The sequence below is a fragment of the Grammomys surdaster genome, unplaced genomic scaffold (genome assembly GCF_004785775.1).
Source record: "Grammomys surdaster isolate TR1022 unplaced genomic scaffold, NIH_TR_1.0 126118, whole genome shotgun sequence".
NCBI lineage: Eukaryota > Metazoa > Chordata > Mammalia > Rodentia > Muridae > Grammomys > Grammomys surdaster.
In genome coordinates, this window is record NW_021620926.1 from 5,955,204 (window position 1) to 5,977,529 (window position 22,326).

Here is a 22,326-nt window from a genome sequence, read left to right on the forward strand (position 1 = left end):
AAGTCTGAGGTTTTTATTTGGGGAGGAGGACTTTGTTTCTTGTTGCTTATGAACTGATGCACTTATGCCTGACGGGAAATTTTGGAACCTGAGTTTGACATTCTGGGCAGGCATTACTGACTGTGTAGTATTAAATGTTTCATGTGGATTTGTTTTGAGAAGAGCTTCACGAAGCTCAGTCTGGCTTTAGTTAAACTCACTGTGTGCCTGGGGATGACCTTGAACTCTTGCCTTCACCTTCCAAGTGCTGAGATGCAGATCCCAGCAAGTGTCTCATAATGTGTGTTAAAGAGTCGCCCTTATTATTGTGTGTGCACACACGCAGTGTGTGTGAGTGTAACATGGTGTGAGTTTCCGAGTGTGGGGGTCAGAGGAGATTGGTTAAGTTCTTCCCTCCTTCTACCTCTATGTAGGTTGCAGGGATCAAACTCAGGGTGTTAGACTTGCACTGTTGTGTGCTAAGCGCAGTTAGCCACAGCCACCGTGAGTGCTGTTCGTAGTGGACATGGCTGTGGCGTTGCTGCCCTGATCTAATCCCTTCCTTCTCTGCTGTTTTCCCTTTGTCTGCAGTGCAGGATGTAATCCACAGGGCTGTGAGTGACAGAAAGAGAAGAGCTGTAGGCTTGCACAGTGCACACCTTGTAGTAAGTGCTCAATGAGAATCCTCAAGTAGTGGTGTATATAGACAGTTACGGAGATATGCTAAAATGTATCACACACAACTTTGAGATTAAATAGCTAGCCATGCAGAAGCTTCCTGTGACAGCCCTCCAGCATCCATATTGTTTCTGACATTGAGAATCTATTCAGGGAATGAGAAAGGGGCCCTTTCACTGTAACTTTCACTTGTAGGTGTGTATTATAGCTCTGGTGTTGGTGTTAAGATTAAAGACAGCATGTTAGCATGTCTGCACAGACCTGAAGTCTTCTTAAACTCATGTGTTGCATTTTAATTGCAGGCGTCGATCAGCAAGGTGAACGGAACAGAACCATGGCTCAGTTTCCCACACCTTTCGGTGGTAAGTTTTCAAGGTCTCTTTCTTTTTTTTTTTGGTTTGGTTTTTCGAGACAGGGTTTCTCTGTGTAGCCCTGGCTATCCTGGACTCACTATGTAGACCAGGCTCTCGAACTCAGAAATCCGCCTGCCTCTGCCTCCCAAGTGCTGGGATTAAAGGCGTGCGCCACCACCGCCCGGCTCAAGGTCTCTTTCTTTTTTTTTTTTTTTTTTTTTTTTTTAAAGATTTATTTATTTATTTATTATATATGAATACACTGTAGCTGTCTTCAGACACACCAGAAGAGGGCATCAGATCTCATTACAGATGGTTGTGAGCCACCATGTGGTTGCTGGAATTTGAACTCAGAACCTCTGGAAGTGCAGTCAGTGCTCTTAACCACTGAGCCATCTCCCCAGCCCCCTCAAGGTCTCTTTCTTAATATAAGTTGGGGCCATATTTTAAGACTACAGTGATGGGAAATTTCAGGTAAATTAATAGAGGTGAATTGGGCTGAGGTGTAGCTTAGGGGTAGAGCTCTTGCCTAACATGCATGAGATCCTGTGTTCAGTCTTCATTTCCACAAAACCCAACCAACTTAAAGAGAGAAAATTACAGTCACCCCCTCATCTTACTCCTTGAGATGCTTTGGTGACTAGGGACTCAATTTTGTTTCATTGGATTGTTTTGACGTAACTATAAGACATCTTAACCTCTCATTGCTGAAACTTTTAGTGTGTTTATCTACTAAATGATAAAAACTGAAGTATAATACCATTACCAAACCTCTAAAATTTAGGCACACTTTATAGCTATAAAATTTACATTATGTTCACTTTAGGCTTTTGGCAGCTTTTCATTGTCTTTGTTTAAGTTGAAACCCAGATAAGGTGGGTAGATGCCACGGTGCTTGCTCTCAGACTGTGCGCCCTGCGGCTTGTTGCCTGCACAGCCTTAGTGGATCACATTGTACTCTTCAAAGCCTGAATTTGAAGCATGCCATCTTTGCTGTTTGAAGCTCATCAGTCTGGGTAAAATGTTCTTCTGGCATGTTATTCTTGTGTGCCTTTATTTTCTTAGTCAGTGCTGGTGACTGAGCCCAGGGGCTGATATATGCTAGGCAAACACTAGGTTACACCTTCAGCCCAGAGTCTGTTAAGAAAACAAAGTATGCCATGCTAACAGGTGAGCTTGGCGGGGCTGTGGACAAAGCACAAGATTTGAGTGGCCTGTTTAGACTCTGTGTTCAGGCTCCAGTATTGCTAAACCCAAAGCAAATGTGAAAAGGAATTGCAAAGAGAATGAGGAGGACTGTGTGTTGTCCTCTGAGCACACTGACAGAAGCTCTGGGATTCCAGACACACCTGCAGACTTTTCCAGGTTGTCAATTGTTTTGTGTTATTTGCATTTTTTGGACTTTTTTTGCCTTCTTAATTAAGGATATAATTTTTATTTAATAATGTTCAGCTTTCATTTTGTTTGTAATTGTGAAGCTCAATAGAGCAGTAAAAGTCACTTTACCTTTGCAGAGCTGCTGGTCTGTGTGGGGAGAGGTATCTTTGTCGGGCACTTTTCCGTGACACAGTGTTTGGCAGAGTTCATGATAAATGTTTTCCCTGCATCTCAGTGGTGCCCACCCATCACTGTCACACCCTACCCTGCAGAGAGGAGGGTGTCAGTTAGAATGTTACAGGCATTGTCACACTGTGTGAAACATGTTCACATCATATGTTCCCACCTTGAGGACAATGGTTGGCTGTCACAGCGTGCTTTGTCCATCACATGGAATTACTTTTGCAGATTTTTTTTTAAAGGAGACCAGGGACTAAAGTGTTTAATTGCTTAGCTACGTACATACATACAGATGTACAGACAGACAGACAGACAGACAAACATACTTTGATCATTAGTTTTAACAGAAAATTCATTCTTAGAAGAACCTTTAATGAGGCACACGATTAAGGCATCATACAGGTGACTCACTGTAACTATACCATTTGGTGATTATCAGTATGTTTGTAAGTTGTACGACCGTTACCAGATATTTGAATATTTTCATAGAATCGCAGAAGATTCTAATTGTGATGTACCAACACCACCACCATAATTTTTTTTAATGTTCCTCTTAGATTTTTGTAATTTTTACCTGTGACATTTTAGGCACCTGAGAGTTTAGACATCAGTAACTGTAGTCTCTTAGTTTTGTGTAAATAAATTACTGACTCACTGTGTTTTCATATGAGTCTAACTGTAGACTTAGAGGGCATCGTATAGCACACCAACAGAACTTTAAAGTGCTGTGGACATCGTGTGCCATCGTGGACCTCACTTTTCTTGGTAAATAATTGTCTCTCTTGTCTTTGGACTGCAGGTAGCCTGGATATCTGGGCCATAACTGTGGAGGAAAGAGCCAAGCATGACCAGCAGTTCCATAGTTTGAAGCCGATATCTGGATTTATCACTGGTACGTATGTGGTCACTGTCCATACATTCTTACTGAGCAGCAGGAAATCTGTTTTGTGAGTGGAAATGGGCGCACATGACCAGTGGGGCATTTAGTCCGTTTTTCCCTAAGTTGGAACCTGTATTTTTGTTGTTATTTGCTTCTTTTTAAAATTTTGTTTGTCATCATCATTGTGTATGCGTTCAGATGGTGGGGTCAGAGGAAACTGTAGGGTCAGTTCTGTCTTCCTGTGGCTGTCAGCCAGGATGGAGCTTGGGTCATCAGGCAACCGCCCTTACCCAGAGCCTCTCTCAAACCTTTCCCAGGCCTTCCTGAGTGTCTGTCTGCTCAGTTGTGTTGAGCTTCCTCCTGGTGGGAATTGGTTTTACTCAGAGGATCACACTCTTTAAAACAGGGTATGATGAGTGCCCTGGAGCAAAGTTCTAATCTTGAACAGGATCAGGAAACAGCAGACAGCACTTTCTAAGGATTTCATTTCTGTCTCTGGAAGTCCCTTGTGTGCCTTTCTGTGACCTTGGATGTTTAGTCACAGTTAACCAGAAGCAGGCTGAAAGTAGAAATCTGGGTTTTCTGGGAGGCGTTTTTTTATTTGTTCGAATGAAAGATCTTCAGTTGACTTTTCCAGTTGATCTTTTCTTTAATGCATTCTTGCCCATTCAGTGTCATTACTAACAGTATCAATATTCAGAGTGAAAGCTTTTTCTAGAGTATGGCTTGTCAGTTGTTAACTGAGGCATCTGCTATGTGTGCCTTGGTGTGTGCTATTTTCTTACTGTAGCGATATGCCCTATACAATCAGGTATTGAGACAGAAAGCTTGGTCTTGGCTTACAGTTTCAGTTCCAGACAGTTGGCTGTGCCTTTTAAAATCTCCACCCAGTCTCAGTAGCATCAGGCCTGGGGCAGAGCTGTAAACTCTGCACCTTAGAGGTCTATTTGGCATCCAAGCTATTGCAGTCGTGATGGTAGCTCATGTTGTTAGACCACAGCTTAAAGTGCAAGGTCTATCCCAGCAAAGACCCAGGCCTTTTAAAGTGCTGACTCAGAGACCCTCCACCTTTCCCATGGGGTCACTGGTGTTTATCGCATAACAACCTCTTAAATAATGTTGTGATTTTTCTGTACTAGGATTTCTGTTGGCTCCTGCTGTTTTGTTTTTCCTGAAACCTTTCCCACTTACTTTACAGGTGATCAAGCAAGGAATTTTTTTTTCCAATCTGGATTACCTCAGCCTGTTTTAGCACAAATATGGTAAGCTGGAATTTTATGTAGCAGAATGTAAAACAAAACACTGTTCTGTTCTATTTATTTGGAAGTTCAGTTTCTTATGGTTCTTATATAGAAAGAGAACATGCACATCTAGCCTGGAATGCTGTGTTACTTCTTACCAAAAGAATAATTTTGCAAAGGGCCAACATTTGAATGGCTGTGCTATGCACAAAAGTTAAGTTGTAACTGAAATATCTGAATTTGAGGAGTTTCCCATTATTTGATTTTGGCTTCATGTGTATCATTCACAGTTAGTTTGAATGTCCCCCATTTCTTCTCTCTAATGAAATCATTAGCTATCATTGTATGAGGATTAGTGGTCGTTAGAAGTATTTGGTACAGTGTGACATTTGACGGATTGCTAGTAATAGGAGATTGGCCACGAGCATGAGAAGAACAGGCTGTCAGATAATGAGAAGAACAAGCTGTCAGAGTTTTGGGGATTAGGTTCCCAAATTTGGGAGGTAGTGCTGAATTCTACTGACCTGAAAGAAAGGCACAGTTTTCTCTGTGTGGCTTTTACCAGGACTATAACTCCATTTCCTGGGCGAGTGGGTGTTATGGGACCTCTTACTCTAAATAGAAGCATGGAATGTGTAGTCCTGGCCAAAGCACTTTCTGTCTGTGTGATTGGGAACATATATTTGCCCTTTTTTGATTGTGGTATTTAATCCTGATAATTGGTGTTTGTGTTTTTTTTTTTAATAAAGTTGAGTTGATTAGCAAACAAATTATACACGAAGGATTTAATGTGTGGATTCACACTTACACAATAAGCCAGCAGACAAATCCCAGGAAGGTAGGGCTTAGCATCAGAGATGGCCCTTCCACATAACCCAGCTTTCCAGCTGAGTATTACCCCTAAGTGACCAACTGCTCGTGTTTATAAACACACGGACACTGGAAAGACTGACAGCACCTGTTGCTTTCAGACTCTAGAACTCAGCATTCACTATCCTTGATTAAGTGCCAACATTATACAAAATCATCTTTCTGGAAAAGTAAAGCTTACACTGGAAATGTAACACGCACATGCACATGCACACACTTATACACATGCACACACACATATATACTTTTGTGTCATATTCAGATTTACACACACATACACACGCATACATACTCATCCACATGGGCTTGCACACACATACACACTGTTGTGTCATATATTCAGATTATACACACACTCATACACACATACACACATACACATTGTTGTGTCACACATTCAGATTGAAAAGCAATGACGTCAGAGTCCCATGCTGTCCTGGGCTGTCTTCTGTCTTTCTGGCTGTCAAGCCTTTTGCCAGCCAGTCCTTCCTTCCACAAATGAGCTTGCTTCTGTGACATTATTCCAGTTCTAACTGCTGGTTGATTGGAGAGGGAGTCCAGGACAAGCAGGTGCAGGGGCTTTGTCAGCTCAGTTGTGTGTCCGAATCGAGATGCACTTGTGTGACACCTGACTGCCTCGTAGCAGGGTTCTTTTGGGCTACAGCCTGGTGTGTTGTGCTCTTTCTCTGCAGTAAGGCTGTTTCTAGAGCCTGCTCTCCAGGGTCCACTGACTTGTGCTTAGGCGATGATACAACCAAGTCCCGAAGTCTCCTTTGTGAAGCATTTTAGCACCAGGAATGCTAGCACAGGGCTGTGGTCCTGACACTTGGGAGACAGACTAGGGGTCACAAGTTAGAGGCCAGTGTGGGCTACAGCATGGGACCAAACCTTAGGGAAGACAACACAAAATACCAAAAAACTTGGTTACTGGGGATTAGACCTGGCACCTTGGAGGCATGCTGCACAAGTAAGTACTCATGCACCCCTATATACCCATCCCCCACCTTTTACATTTTTATTCTGATGCAGAGTCCTGATTACACTGCCTGCTATTTCCTTGACTTTTAGTCTTTCTTCCTCAGTCTCTAGAGTAGCAGGGATTACAGGGCTCTGTCTGTCCGCTCTGCCCTCTTCCTCTCAACCCCAGGGCGAAGAGGACATAATTCTAAGCATTTCAGTTGCCAGACAATATCTGCCAGTTTCCTTCCCGCTCCTTACTGGGATTTCTAGGAGCTGTGTCATCTTTGGCCATTGTTATAGGCTGGCATTACACATTCTGACCTAACTCCTTCGGAGAATTGAGCTTTCCTTATTCATATTCTTTACTGGAAATCTGATTGGGAAGACAAGCAGTCCTTAAGCATGACTAAGTTATAGTTCCAGAGTCCAGAAGCCAGTTACCTGGAATGTGGTTTTCTGCTCATCTGTGTACATCCTCGAGATAAAATTAGCTCTGCAGCCAAGAACGGATGTGAGATGTGGGACAGGACAGCTGCTACTGCAGATGCAGAGCTCTCTTCCTCCTCAGGTCCCACCTCAGTGCTCCCAGGTGTCACAGCCCATTCTAGTGCTCTGTGTAGTGTACACTGTGTAGTGCACACTCTGTCGTGCACACTGGCCTGCGTGAGCTTTAAAGCTTAGGCTGGAACAGCTTTGGAGCCTGGCTGAGTTACTGAGTAAGGACTGGAGCTGGCGTGGGAAGGAGCTCCCACGGGAGCCTGTGATCTCACCACCAGGACTTGTGGTCTTGAGATTTCAGGTGGCTTTTCGGAGACACTGCAGGTGACCTGAGGTTTACTTCCTAGCACCCTGTGACTGTTCTCACTACCTGTAATTCCTGCTCTAAGGGATCTGCTGCCTCTGGCCTCCAAGGACACTGGTGTCTATGTGCACACCCACAATTGAAAATAAAATACATCTGTTTCTAAAAAGTTAAACCACACTTGGCATGATGGTGCATGCCTATCGTCACAACACTTTGAAGGTAGAACACCAGGAAGATTCAGAGTTTTGAGGTCAGCCTGTGCTACATGAGATCAGCTTCGAATATGAACCCCATGCCCCTCAGGAGACAGACATTTAAAACTCTCCATTAAGGAGATAGGGAAATGGCCAGGGGTTTAAGAGCATTTGCTGATTTGTCCAAGGACCTGGTTTCAATTCCCAGCACCAACATGATGGCTCACAACTGTTTGTAACTCCAGTTCCAAAGGATGAAATGCCCTGTTCTGGCCTCTAAAGGCAGCAGTCATGCACATGGTACACATATATACATGCAGCCAAATACCCATACACATAGAATTAATCAGTAAGTTAATTAAGACTGTCATTGAGACCAAAATCCAAAGCTGTCACCAAATGTCCAAGACCAGTATGATCCTGCTTTTGCTATGTTTCATTTCCTCTTTGCTCTCATCTCAGCCGGACTCTTGTCTACAGCATTGACTCCAGAAGCTAACCTCTCTGTTCCACACTGGGGCAGGTCTCTGCTGGCCTCAGGACTGCTGTATCGGTGTGTCTCCTCTAGTTGCAGAACCCACAGAGCTGCTCACTGTCTTGCTGGTTTCAGTCTGTCATCCTGCGGTGGTGCTCTCTGGTGAATCTGTCCTAAGTTCACCTAGTTAACTTCTCTCCCAGTCATCTCCACCTCTCAGTGGGAGTCTCTCTCCCAGGGCCTAGAGAATGCTGGACAATGGGCTTGACCACTGAAACAAAGCTCCCACCCTTCCCTCTGGTCGAAGTCACAACCAGCACCACCCACACTAATCTGATTTGTTCTAAACAAGGTAGAGACCATGTCTATTCTTAATTTCCAGATAATGCTCACACAGTAGCAGGTGCACCCAAAGTAGGTAGGGGTGTGTGTGTGTGTGTGTGTGTGTGTGTGTGGTGTTGTTGTTGTTGTTGTTGATGATGATGATGAATTGATTTCCAAACTGGCTTAATTTTCCTTATTGCTTGTCCTTGCTTTTGCATTGGTGGGCACCAAATGGCAGGTGAATGGCCTGTGGATGTCTGTGTGGAGCTTCATTAACGAGGTTCTGAAAGCAGCAGTGTAGTCAGGGTGTGCTGGGAAGTTCTCCCAGTCTGCTCTTTAGCCTCTGTCCTACTTACATCACTATTGCTTGTTATTTTTATTATTGTGATTAAATGCATGTACAAAATGTATAGTGTTTTGTGTATTTCTTCTTTACATTAAGAGCAAGCTATAAACCTACTTAAATTTTTTTCCTTTCTCATCCTGGAAGCCACTCATCATTCATCCTTCGCTATTCTTCTCAGCACACTGTGCTTGTCATGGTAGCAGGCATGTCGTAGTGCTTCTGTCCAGTGTCCTAGTTTCCATATTAGATTGTTTCCAGTGTACCGTGATTTCTGATAACATGGTGATTATAGAAAACACTGCTGTGAACAGCTCTTAGCCATGTGTTTAATGTTGTACCTTCCCTAAGCGTCTTGCAGTTGCTGGTTCTAAGTAAATGATTATATGGCTCTCTTGCCATGTGGAGTTGTAATTTTCCCACCGACAGTGTGTGAGAGTGGTGTATGATTTGTTTATTTGTATAAATCAAACAAGAAAAGTATAGCATTGGTGTAACAGTTACTTTTCTATTCTGTGATAAAACACCATGGCCGAGGCACCTTACAGAAGGACTGGTGCATTGTGGGCCTTCGGTCTTACAGGGATAAGAGCCCATCACCATCACACTGGGGAAACAGGGCATCCAGCATCAGGCATGGCAGCTGGAGCAGCTGAGGGTTCATATCTTTAACCACAAGCAGGAAACAGAGAAACCACATAGAGGAGTCTTTTAAACCTCAAAGCCCACCCATGGTGACACACTTCCTTCAACAAGGCCACACCTAAGCCTCCTCAAACAGGGCTGCCAAATGGAGACCAAGTGTTCAAATGCCAGAGACTGTGAGGGACATTTACCACTCTAAGCACTACACTGGGTCAGGCACCCCTGCTCCTGTCTCAGCTGCCCCGTGTTAGGCACCACTCCTTATGCATAGCTAACCTCTGATTCCAGCATCAGTTTCCAGAGTCGTGTGCAACAGTTGCTTGCTGGGTTTACCATACACTTTTCCTTCTGATATAAATTTGGTGTCAATATTGTCCAGACTTAATTACTTTGCTTGGGATAGGAAGTTCACTGGAGAAGTAATCCCAAGTTGAATATGAAAAGGATGACAGAGCTAAGGGGTTTTGTTTTCCCCTTTTGAGCAGTGGAATAGCAGCTGCTATGGAGCAGCAGCTGGAGTTTGGGGTGCTGTGCTGGGAGGGAGAGGGTAGAGGGTGGAGCTTTGTGAGGAGCTGTGTTTCCAGAACTTCCTTTGAGCTCTCTGTTACTAGGGAGTTTTAATAGTTACGTTTTGGGGGATGTCTTTTTGAGAGATGCAGACTTGAGGTTGAGCTGCCTGTTAGACCCATGCTGGGGGCATGACTGTGAAGCTCCAGAGCCGAGGGCTACTTGTTTTCTTTCTCCATGCCCGAAGGAGTGGAAAGAGTTTTAGAAGCACTAAATTATTCTAATTAAATTCTTATTTAAAGGCCTCTTCTTCCTTAACCCATTGAATTTTTCTAGTTTCCACTGAGAATGCCTTTCAGGAGAAGGGGGCGGGGGGCATCTGCTTGTTCCTTTATTTAGACATGAATACAACCTGCACAGGAACCTTTCTCTCCTGTAAAACATTTGAAGTAACTGAGCACGTTAGAAATACTTTGCAGAAGAAGGAAAGATTGTCACCTCGCTTGTGTCTTTTAAATCTAAAAGCTTTTGCAAAATAGAACAACTCACTGGCCACTAGGTCCTGTCACAAATATAGATGCAGAACCCAAGCAAGTAGACTTTCACAATGTCTCAGTTTCACAACACTTTGACCTGCTTGAGTTTAAGCCAAAGACACAATATTCATTCAGCATCATGAGATTCTGTCAACATTGGTATTTATTTCAGCAGATAAAGGCCAAAGCAAAACATCATCAGCCCAGAATGTGTGTATTAAGACTTGAAAACAGAACTAAACAAACACAGGGACCTTGGCTTCCCAGTGACTCTGGGAGAGCTCAGCGTCAGAGTTCATGTACAACACAGGAGAAGCAATAATGATGCTAATGACTAGTCAATGAACCAAGAAGCACAGTGTGTGGCATTTTAGAGTCTGTAGGTCCTAACACTTAGGGCAGGAGGAACAGGCGTTTATGGTCATTCTGTCTATGGCTAGCCTACAACCCTGTCTTAAAAGCAAATAAACAAATGAATAAGACATGTTACTAAGCAAATGTCCTAACTAAAAGTCATTCTAAGCAGTAAAGTACCCAGTCCATTTCTCTAAACTCAGAACTAAGTGCACATGTGCTCAGTAGTGTCTTCATATCTAAAGAGACTGGAGAAGATTTTAAAAATATTGCAAAAGAAATATTTTCTTTGGTTTCTTTGTTTCTCTACTTAGGTTATTGTATTAGTGGTACACTTAGAAGTTTGGTGATATAATTAAATATAGCATAAATGACTGATAAAAATTTGTGCATGTGTTTGAATCGGGGTCTTATAAACACCTAAAAAATAGATATGCAGGGAAATATACTACTTACAACTCTGGTAAAAATGATAAAATTTCATAGAATACATTTATCAATAAAATTTCATGAGCACACATACATGTGTGTTTGCATGAATATAGGTGTACGAGTGTATGCACATGCGCAGGTGTCTGTATGGAAGCCAGAGGTAAGCTTTGGGGTTTGTTCCCTAGGAAATGTCCACCTCGGTGTTTTATCTTTTATTTATGGTATGTATGTATACATCAGTGTAAGTATATGCCGTGTGTGTGTGTGTGTGTGTGTGTGTGTGTGTGTGTGTCTCTTTGTGTGTCTGTGTCTTCAGAGTCCAGAATAGGGTGTTAGGTTCTTTGGAACTGGAATTTCTATCTGTATGACTGCTTTCCTAGTATGTATATCAGTGCTTCATGCATCACATGTACAGTACCTTGCTCAGGTACTTCTGGCTCTTGCCAGAAGAAGGTATCAGATTCCCTCAAGAAACTGGAATTACAGGCAGTTGTAAGCAGGTGCTGGGAATTGAACCTGGGTCCTCTGCAAGAGCAGCCAACAATCTTAGCAGCTGAGCCATTGCTTTAGCCTCTGCATTCTGTTTCTGCTCCTGAGACAGGGGCCATTTACTGGGACCTGGGACCATCAATGAGGCCAAGATAAATGGCCAGCAAGCCCCAGGGCAGATCTGCCTACCTCACTTACCTGCAAGAGAATTACAAGCCTCCACTGTCATGCCTGGCTTTTATATAGGCGCTGGGGTTTCAGGTCCTTATGCTCAATCTGCAAGCTCCTGCTTGACCAGCTTAGCTCTCTCCAGCACCAAGTCCATTCCTTAAGAAGGAAAACAGAACTAAGCTACCGAGACCAGATCACATCACACTGATCAGCAAAGCTAATCTGGTAATGTCTCATATAGTGCATAACAACACGTAGCAAATGAGGTAGTTAATATGGATTGAAAGTGCAGTATGTGTCTGGAAGAAACATGGTTGGTCATGGACTAACACCTTACCACCACCAATGAATTGAAGTTTGGCTAAAGATCAAAATGTAACAAAAGGCCAAAAATTGATAAAATAAATATTTTGTATATACAGTGTATAATTTCTACACAGCAAAGATCAACACGGAATCAGGACACTAAATTTTTAAGACTCAACTAATATGCAGTTAAATAGTTAATTTTCTGTGCATGGAGAATGCTTCTAAACTGACAAGAAAAAGAAATATAATCTACCAGGATATTTGGCAAAGTTTAGAGCAAGCGGTTTGTAGAACAGTAAATCCAAGTGTGCGGGAAGTGTGAGGAAAGTGAAGCTCAGCTTGCAGGAGCAAAGAAACTCGAGGTGTGCGAGGGCCACGCCTACAGGACCCAGGCTGTCAGTGGGCTCCTTCCTGCCTGATGGTCTTTATTTTCCAGCATCACTGTGCTGACCTCTCCATTCTTCATCACTTTCATTTCTATTGCAGGGCACACTGATGCTTCATGTTTTCATGTGAGGGTGAAAGAAGAGAAGTCTGAAAGTATCGTTTATGTTATCATGAGTATGCACAGTTGGGTGGGCAGCAGCTTCCAGTGCAGATCTCAGTGTTTCCTGCTTTTTGCCTGCTTTTGCATTGAAAACTCAGTACAGGTTATGCTTGTCCATGGATGCTCGAAGGTCGTTGTGAAAGAGCAAGCACATTCACTCGTGAGCACAGTTTCAGTGCTGAATGTGCAGAGCAGGGTTCTACTACCACTTAGCCTGAAGACTGTCACAGCATAGTAGTGTCCCAGAATAGGATGGCATGCTCTGCCATCTCCTATGGACGAGGAACACCACAGAGTTAAATGGAATTTAACTGAACACCCCTAGAAATACCACTATTTCCAGACCCTACTTTAATAACATTTAATTACAGTGTAATTCATGAAACAAATTTACTGTTTGGAATTACCACGTGTAATTCAATGGTTTTTAAAACTGTCATAGAATTGAGTAACCACCATTCCTATCCAGTTTTAGAACATCTGTTTTTTTTTTTAATTAAAATAAAATCTCTTAGAAAGTAAGATATCTTCAAATTCAACTGAAAGTTTCTCAGTGTCTCCATGGATAGAGTAACAGAGTACAAAATACCATATAGTCATGTAAAATATGCTGGGCTTTATTATCCCCGTAGCAGGTTAAGATGCGTCATTTTCCTTTGTTCTCTGTAGGGGTAAAGGAGCCAATTATTTAGTTAGTACCAAGGAAGTGATGTTGAGAAAGGTTCTTTTGTGGTCTCAGTTGTCTTGAATGAGTCTGTGCTGCTGGTTTGCAGGGCGCTAGCGGACATGAATAACGATGGAAGGATGGATCAAGTGGAATTTTCCATAGCCATGAAGCTTATCAAACTGAAACTACAAGGATATCAGCTCCCCTCTGCGCTTCCGCCTGTCATGAAGCAGCAACCAGTGGCTATTTCCAGTGCACCAGCATATGGTAAGTCTGAAATTACTTGGTTCCTATATTTTGCTGAATGTTTTAAAAATGGGTATTTTCCCTTCTCTCTCCTCAGAAATAGTGACATTCTCAGCTAGTGTTACCTAAATATTGACAGCCTACAGAAAGATAGCGCTGTCTTCCATGAACCCAAGGGTGAATAAAGGTCATCAGGTGGAAGAAGAGCATTCCATCTGCGTTTAAGGTCATGCTTGTACTTGGTTGCTGCAGCTCTGTCTCCTGCCTCTTCAAAGTACTTCAGTTTTCCAGAGCCTTTATTTCCCCTTGTGTATAAATAGTTCCTTAGGATTGTGATATGCCTTTTTTTGAGATTATAACATTTACCCCTTCCCTTTTCTCCTTCCAAACCCTCTCATATACCAGTCCTAGTTCTCTTTCAAAATCACGGGCACTTTTTTCATTAATTCTGTGTGTGTGTGCGCGCACGCGCATCTGTGTTCTAAGTACGTAACTACAACCTACTCTGTGGATAACGTCATTTACATGTACATTTTCAGGGCTAACCACTGGGTAGCCAGGTAACTCTTCCCTGGGGAAGATTCTCTCTCACTGTCTAATTCCTTAGCTGCCTTAGTTATTTAGGGTTGAGGACCCCTGCCCTCCTCCCTTGTGCATTAGCATGTCTATGTTCATGGTCCTTGTTCAGCTCATGTTTAGGCAGTCATGTTGCTGAGACGTCATGGGTGTAGCTCTGATATTTCCAGGGACACAATCTCACAGAAACTCCCTGAGCCTCTGCCTCAGTCTTTCGGCTTCCCCCTCCACAGTGGTCCTGGAGCAGTAATGGACAGAACCCTACAGTAGATGAGTCTCTTGGGACTAGACTCCACCACTCTGCATTTTGATTGCATGAAGTTTTCTGTAACAGTCTCCCTCTGTTGGAGAGAGAAGTTGCCTTGATGAGGGTGAGGACTACACTTACCTGTGGGTATAAGGACAAATATTTAGAATCTTTAATTTAGATTTTAATAAAGAGGCAATTATCGCTTCTCCTCAAGACCCATGACGTCACTAGCTGTGGGTAGTTGGCAAGGTTTCCAGTGCCAGGCATGACTTTCCTCCAGTTATGTGAGTCTTAAGTCCAGCTAGAGAGCTGTTGGTTCCTACCGATCTCTGTGTCACTTCTGTGTCACAGACACACACACACACACACACACACACACACATGCACACACACAAAATTAATGAAAAAAGAGGCCTTGATTTTGAAAGAGAGCAAGGACTGGTATATGAGAGGGTTTGGAAGGAGAAAAGGGAAGGGCTAAATGTTATAATCTCAAAAGAAAAAAAGAAAGAAAAAAATAGACAGATATCACAATCCTAAGAAACTATTTATACACAGTGTTATTGTGCCAATTCCTGTCCCTGCTATGGTTTGTGGTGTCATAGTTGAGCAGGACCTTTGGCCGATTTCTTCCTTTGGAAGCTTGCATGGTGCCGTCTGGCACCTACAGGCTCAAAACCCTCAACATAGTGCTAGTAAAGTTTCAAAACAGCCTATGAGGAGCAATGACAGTCCTAGATGTCTTTATTTTAGGGACCTTTGGACACAAGGCTGGTTTTCTAAGAGGAAGGCATAAACTTGGGAAGCTTGTTAGGTTAGTAGGACAAGGGTCTATGAGAAGAAACACAAAGCTCTGCATGAACAAAGTCTAGGCGGAGCACAAGCAGTGTAGTAATAGCACAGGACAAAGCCATTTGCCTCTGCGTCTGCAGTACTAGCCTGCAGCGAGCCAGCCTGTGCAAGTGGACTTTGCACTGAATCCTGGAAGGTACTTGCAGCTAATTGTTCAAGAATTAGGAGTTAAAGCATGTTTGGTTTCCTTTTGGACTCCTTGAAAAGGGGACTGCAAAGTGGAAAAAGGATCCATTAAAAAAAAAAAAAAGATGTCCCATTTCTTCTCTTCCCCTAAATTTGGGTGCAGTTCTTTGTCAGTGACTTTATTTTCTCTTTTTCTGCTCTGTGACTTTCAGTTTTTTGACATTGCTGTACTTTTTGAGGCACTTCTGGACCTGCAGCTTAGTGTTTGATGGATGTTTATATCCCTTGCAGTGTGACCAAGGCCTGCCAGCCTGAGCCACTCGCCGGTGTCACTCTGCCTTAGGGTCTCGTGCATCTTCCCACCTTGTTCTTATCTTGATTTATCTGATCAACATTCTTGATTTCAGGAAGATAAACAAACCATCAGGGGTTAAAGGAAGTTAAAGTACAGATGGCCGGCAGGTTATTAAGAACATAGTGTTTACTTGTGTTTGTAGGTTCACTCCCAGCTCAGTAGGTAATGATTTAGATTTGGATTGTGATACTATCGAGCTCAGATTAGCCTTGTATGCTTTGTCTTGGAGAGGAGTAAAACAGTCTTGTCATTGAGTCTGAATAAGTGCGGTAGGTTTGGGAAAGTCGCCCAGTGTCAGGGAAGTGTACAGTGTTTTAGGGAAGAAGTGTGATGAAGGCATGTGGACTCAAATCTCGGTATGCTGTGGTGTGGTAGTTTCAATAGAAATGCCCCCTTAGATTCGTGTGTTTCAGTGCTTAGGCAGAGGGAGTGGCACTATTAGGAGGTGTGGCCTCGTTGGAGGAAGTATGTCTTTATGAGGCAGGCATATATACTGTCTTATATGCTCAAGCTACACCTAGTCTCCTACTGCCTTCCAATCAAGATGTCGAACTCTCAGCTCCTTCTCTAGCACTGCGGCTGTCATGCTTCTCACTCTGTTGATAATGGCCAAAATCTTTGCACCTGTCAGCCAGTCCCAGTTGAATAGAGTTGGCATGGTTGTAGTATCTCTTCACAACAGTGAACCATGACTAAGACATGTGACATTGAAAGCTGTTCTGAAAGGGAAAGCACTACCAATGAAACATAAGCCTGACCAGAAATGCTGAGGTCCTGTGGAAGTGAGTGAGCCACTGTTTGAGTTGTTCCTGAGAGGCGAGGCAAGAGCAGGAGAGGAAAGTGGTGACTGAGCTTGACTTGTGGGCATCTCAGGATGTCGTCCATGTGAATGACTGGGAGGCCATTGGACTGTTTGAGATCAGTGCCTGTGGGGGCTGGAAGAGGGCTGACTGTGAGGAGACGGTGGGAGATTGGCTGAGATACTCCAGCACCGGACAGACCAGGGCCCAGTGGGTACAGGATCCCAAGAATTAAGGATTCGTGCGCATCCTAGGAGGTAATGGCATCCACATCCAGCCTCCAGTAAATATACTTAACCCAGTAAATATACTTAACAGGAAAACCTGACGGCAGTCAACAAAATCTTAGCACTTGGGAGACAGAGGCAGGAGGATTGCTGCAAGGTCAAGGCCAGCCTGGCCTGTATAGTGAGTTCCAGGCCATTCAGAGATACACAGAGACCTAGTCTCAATGAACAAACAGAACGTAATCATTTGATGACAGGAGGGTCACCATTGCAATTGAGTTGTTTTGCTTTTGTTGGCTTGTCACACTGGGGATCAAACCCTGGATCCTGCTGCCCTAGGCATATGTTCTTCCTCAGCTCTCAGTGAGGCTAGAACAAAAGTTGCCCTGGGAACAGCAGCACAGACTTGTCACACTAGCTTCCAGAGGGGAAGACAAGATTACAGATTCAAGTCCAGCCTGGGCTGCACACACAGTCTCAACGCTTCTTTGTTTTCCAAATGGCAAACTTGTAATATAAGAGTTTAACATTGGAGACTTACAAGATGCTTTTATTAGTTGGTGATCTTTTTTAAAAAAAACTGTTAGCCTAGTTTTATATCATCTTTTTTGGTAAAATTTTGAGATACTATTTATTATAAGATTCTTCTCAGCATCATTTTCAAGGTTTCTTTCCTGTTTTTTTAAGATGAAAAGTTTGTAGTTCTAGAGATGAGGTGCCTTGGAAGTTTGCCATTGTCAACATTTTGAAAGTCTTAAAAGATTTAGATTGAGTGTAACTTAATACAGCCATCAAGAATCTGGCAACAAATTAACGTGATACTCATTGATATAAGTCAACATAAAATTAATCTGATTCAGATGAGCTGTGTGGTAAAGTGCTGATGGCGGATGTGGTCTGGAGACCACCCTCTAGATGTCTGTAAATCATGACTTATACCCAAGTGAGAACATTTCTTCTCATTGTTGTACTTTGAGTACCTATAACCATTGTTAGCCTCGTTTGTCCCAGTGAGGAGCTGCATTTGGCATGTGGCTCAGGAACAAAACATAGTTAGCATACTTGTGGCCCCGCGTTCATTCCACAGCCCCGGGCTAATAGATATCAATTGAAAATGCCAAAAGAATTGGGGGAACAATTATTATCTTATTACCCAGAGACAATCACTGTGTTGAATTTTTTGAGAAAGGGTCTTAGTTGGTAGTCCAGGGACACACCATGTCACCCAGGATGGCATCTAACTCCTGATCCTGCTTCAGCTTCTTGGAGACCGAGAAAGCACTTTTTAAAACGTACAGACATCATGTTTGCTATAAGGAAAAGGAAATGCAAGGCTAGGAACAGCGTTCAGGGAAGCACGTGTGAGAGCTGGAGTCTGGACCACCAGAGCCTTTGTGAAAAGCAGAGCCGGTGTTCTGGCAGCCATGATCCCACACATGGGAGGGAGGGGCGGTTCCCCAAGGCAAGCTATTGAATACAGCCTCAGTAAAGTGGAGGGTGTCTGCAAAGACATGCAAAGTCAACTTCACACACACACACACACACACACACACACGTTCACACTTTCCACACATGCATAAACAGGGAAGGACTGTAGAAAGGAATACAAGTAAAATAGAAATGAATGTGTTGGCACAGTACAGGAGGCAGAAAGTAGAAAATTGTCTGTCTGGTGTAACAGAAAAAGACAACAAAGTAATCAGTCACCATTCCTAAGAAAGTAGATCCAGCCATTGTGAGCATGTGTGCTTGAAAGCCTCTGAGGCCTGCACACAGAGGGTCTGCAGAAGGCCTGGAAGATCTGGAGCAGTCTGCTTTCCACAGTCCCTACTCCCACTGAGGGAGTCCCCTCTGTGGGGTCCAGGGTTTGATCTCTGGTGTGACAAAAAGAAAGAGGGAGGAAGGGAGGGACGAGAAGAAGAGGAAGAAGAAGATGACAGCGAAGTCAAAGACTCAGCCCCCAGCTCACCCAGATGCTTTTTGGGCACAAGCCCGTAGCAAGGTAAAGTAAATGGGAGCAGAGGCAGAGGTCAGCATGGAGGCCTGAGGTAAGGGGTGTGGGGGTGGGGGTGGGGGTGAGGCAAGGGCTAGAAATTCCAGAAAGCAGGACAAGAATACAAGTAAGCAACAGAGGGTCATCCCACCAAGTTATTATTAGAAAAACCCTGTACAGTCGAGGCTACCCCACCCCAATGGACAGTGATCCCACCATTTCAGCCAAGCCACGGGATGCTATGGACTTGATTCAGGACTTCAGAGACCAACTTAAACTCAGAAATTAAATATCCCAGAAGTGGGGAGGCAGGATTCAGCAAAGAATGAACATCAAACCTTTATTCTAAAAACAAAGGCAAAACTAGAAGCAATGTCAGAGATACTATTCTGAAGAGAAATGAAACCTTTTAAAATTAGAAGAAAATGAAACAGTAGATACAAAAAGGCTGGAGAAACTGACAGATACTGAGATAAAAGAGTTGAATCGGGATTCATGAGGAATCTCCCACCAGGGAACAGAGCAACTGTATAGCAAATTCAGGACCATTATCTTGAAATGCAAGGTATGAAAGAATATGCCCAAGAATACCAACCTGAAAAGGCCAGCTCTAAAGTATATTCCACTTTAAACATATTGGAGCACACAGAAGAGGAAATCATGCAGTTCATGAAGAAAAATAGAATAGCTTCAGATGTTGACCACAGTGTTTTGTTGAAAAAGAAAATTGAGTAATGTATTTAAGATTGTTAGGAAAAGACTGAGGCAAGAATTTGTAATATCCTGAAAAACTGATTTTCAATTGGAGTACAGACAAACTTTACCAACTTGTAAGGTCTCAGAGGGAATGCTGGTCCAGTCATCTGTTACCTGTTACTTCTATTGTCTGCCCACTTATCCATCTGTTCTGTCTATTCATCTTTCTACCCATCTTTCTCTTTTCCCTGTCCATGAAAAGGTGTAAAAAGAATGATTGATCCCAGCAACCGTAGCATCCGTAGATTGTGGACTAGAAATAACATTTCCTGTTATAGAAAACCAGAATTTCTTGAAAAAAAAATTGGTTCTAGACCTGAAATATGAACCATCCATGATGAATTTAGAAGATGTGTTCTTTGATAATGATTAGTTCAGAACTGTCAAGGAACAGTAGAACAGTAATGGACCACCCTGGAGAAACTGTTTTGCCCAAAGAAGGCATGTCAACAATGATATGCGTGTAATCAGTTAGGGTATTCTTAAAGCAGGGTCTCACGTGCTTAGGCTGGGCTTGAACTCCTGATCCTGCCTCTATAACCATGAACTAGGATTATAGGTGTGTACCACTACTCCCAGCTATACTTTACAAGAATATTTTTTCTTAGGAAAATCATGAAGCTGTTAAAGTGGGGACAAACAAGACAAGAGCATTTGGTTTAGCTCTCACTTCTTTTGTTGGCTAGAACATATTCATAAAGATCTATTTCTCTCATTAAATATTTGGTTACTGTCCAGTGTAGTGTATTTTGGAGAGACAGGTTTGTTGCTTCCCTTTGTATTTTGCACCTTTTCATTTTCTTTTCATGTAAAATGTATTATGTTTTAAGAACTTGCAAATAAATAAAAATAGCACATAGAAACTAACCGGACCCAAAGTCTCTACAGTATATTTGTTGCCTTTGCATTTGCTGCCATTACTGTTTTGTTTTATTTCAAACACAATCTTCTGTAGCCCAGGCTGGCCTCAAACTCTCTATGTAGTGAGAGTGACCTTGAATTTACAGCCATCCTCTGGATAAAGGATTATAGTTCTCTGAATTTCTGGGATTACACGCATGTAACTCCGCACATCCTACAAGCGTCCTGCTGGGGTTGAATCCAGGACTTCTCATATAGAAAGAAAACACTCTACTGACTGAGCTATATCTCTGATGCCAGTGCTTTTCTTATTAGTCCTCTTCCTGATGAATTCCTCTTCAAGTTGGGTGTATAGTCTTCTTGTTATTGTTCCCTAAAAGAATAGCATGGATTATACAGGACACAGTCAACGCTGGCAGTGGGCCACGGGAGTAAGAGAACGCAAGGCCTTGTGATTCTGACATAAATTTTTGTATTTTCCAACTGTTTAACCTAATGGTGTATATTTAAATAATTTTTTTGGTGCAGTGTTGAGTGTTGAAGCCAGATCCGTGTGTGTTAGCCAAGCAAACACATACATGAGCTATACTCTGAATCCTGTAACGTTTTATGTGGGGATATGCTACATCAGGGACAAGGTTTTTTTCCTCTAGCTATACTGGGTTAAATGTCACTGAATGGTACCATGCGACTGGCTGAGTTTTGCTGGGGCTTTTTTCTTCCAGGTATAGGAGGGATTGCTAGCATGCCACCACTCACAGCTGTTGCCCCTGTGCCAATGGGCTCCATCCCAGTTGTTGGAATGTCTCCACCCTTAGTATCTTCTGTCCCTCCAGCAGCAGTGCCTCCCCTGGCTAACGGGGCTCCTCCCGTCATACAGCCTCTGCCTGCATTTGCTCATCCTGGTACGTGCCTACATTTCACCTGTCAAATGTGTTTTGCCACTTTCTGGTTACAGCTAAATGATATTTCTACAGAGGAAGGGATGGTAAATCTCTATTTCTATTTCTCCTTTCCACCCAGCATATGACATAGCACATGCTAAGGGTGGCAGGAGAGAAAGTAGACGGCATTGTGGAACTTGAGTTCCTCTCCAGACAGAGAGAAACCCAGAGGTGAAAGCCAAGAGCTTAATTGCCTTCCAAGGGCCCAGTAAGAGCAACAGACATGGACAGTATTTGAACATTCTGTATTTACATGTATCAGTTACTTCTGTTCTTTAACTTCCATGAATTGCTAATACACCAGCCCATCCTCTATGAATAGAATTCCACAGAGGAAAAGCAAGCAGTATTGAAAGGTAGAATGAACTGGGCAGAATGGGAAAGAGAGGCAATTAAGCGGCCAAATATATTAAGTTCACACTGTTAAACACTTGCTTAATTGAAGGAAAGGATGTAGTTATTTTGGATCCTGGTTTAGCTAATTTCATTTTGAAACTTTATTCAAAGTCTTTTCCTATAATTAAAGCATTTACTATAAATATAGATAGCCTTGGCCTAACAAATCATGACAAATTCATAGCAGAATGGGATTCTTTTTTAAAAGCTATTTGATTATATTTGAGTAAATTCGCTATTATCAACATCATAGGTTTTACATTATATTTGTGTCACTATTGCTGCACCTGAGCAACCTGCACTTAAGTATGCATGTGTGCTTCCAGTAAGAGAATCTAATGAGCCTCTTTTGTCTGTCTGTCTGTCTGTCTGTCTGTTGCAGTCCTTCATGTAAGGCTGCACATAAGAGCAGCCAACACAGTTCATGCAACTGTTCCAGTGGTATGAGTGAACTCACATGCTCTGACTTGTTTTCTCTTGTGCTGTGGCAAGGTCGAGGGTAGGGGGTATGGCTAGGGTCTCATCAGATCAGATGAGAGTCACACACAGATCTGCCCCTCCCTAATATCACAAGTTATCTGGCCAAGACTGGGAAGCCTGTGACTTCTTGTCTGCTACATCTGGAACT

The 22,326-nt window shown here is 42.9% G+C and overlaps 1 protein-coding gene across 3 annotated transcripts in view; it reads left to right on the top strand.

Annotated features, from left to right (window-relative positions):
• The window catches only part of Itsn1 (intersectin 1), a 183,781-nt gene that overhangs the window by 49,547 nt on the left and 111,908 nt on the right, over positions 1-22,326 (top strand). For all 3 annotated transcript variants that reach the window (XM_028756410.1, XM_028756412.1, XM_028756411.1), the window contains exons 2-6: positions 960-1,019; positions 3,367-3,459; positions 4,646-4,709; positions 13,423-13,583; positions 21,084-21,263. In XM_028756410.1, the coding sequence (XP_028612243.1) occupies positions 992-1,019; positions 3,367-3,459; positions 4,646-4,709; positions 13,423-13,583; positions 21,084-21,263 (526 nt within the window). In that variant the 5' untranslated portion in view covers positions 960-991. The remainder of the gene's footprint in view (positions 1-959; positions 1,020-3,366; positions 3,460-4,645; positions 4,710-13,422; positions 13,584-21,083; positions 21,264-22,326) is intronic.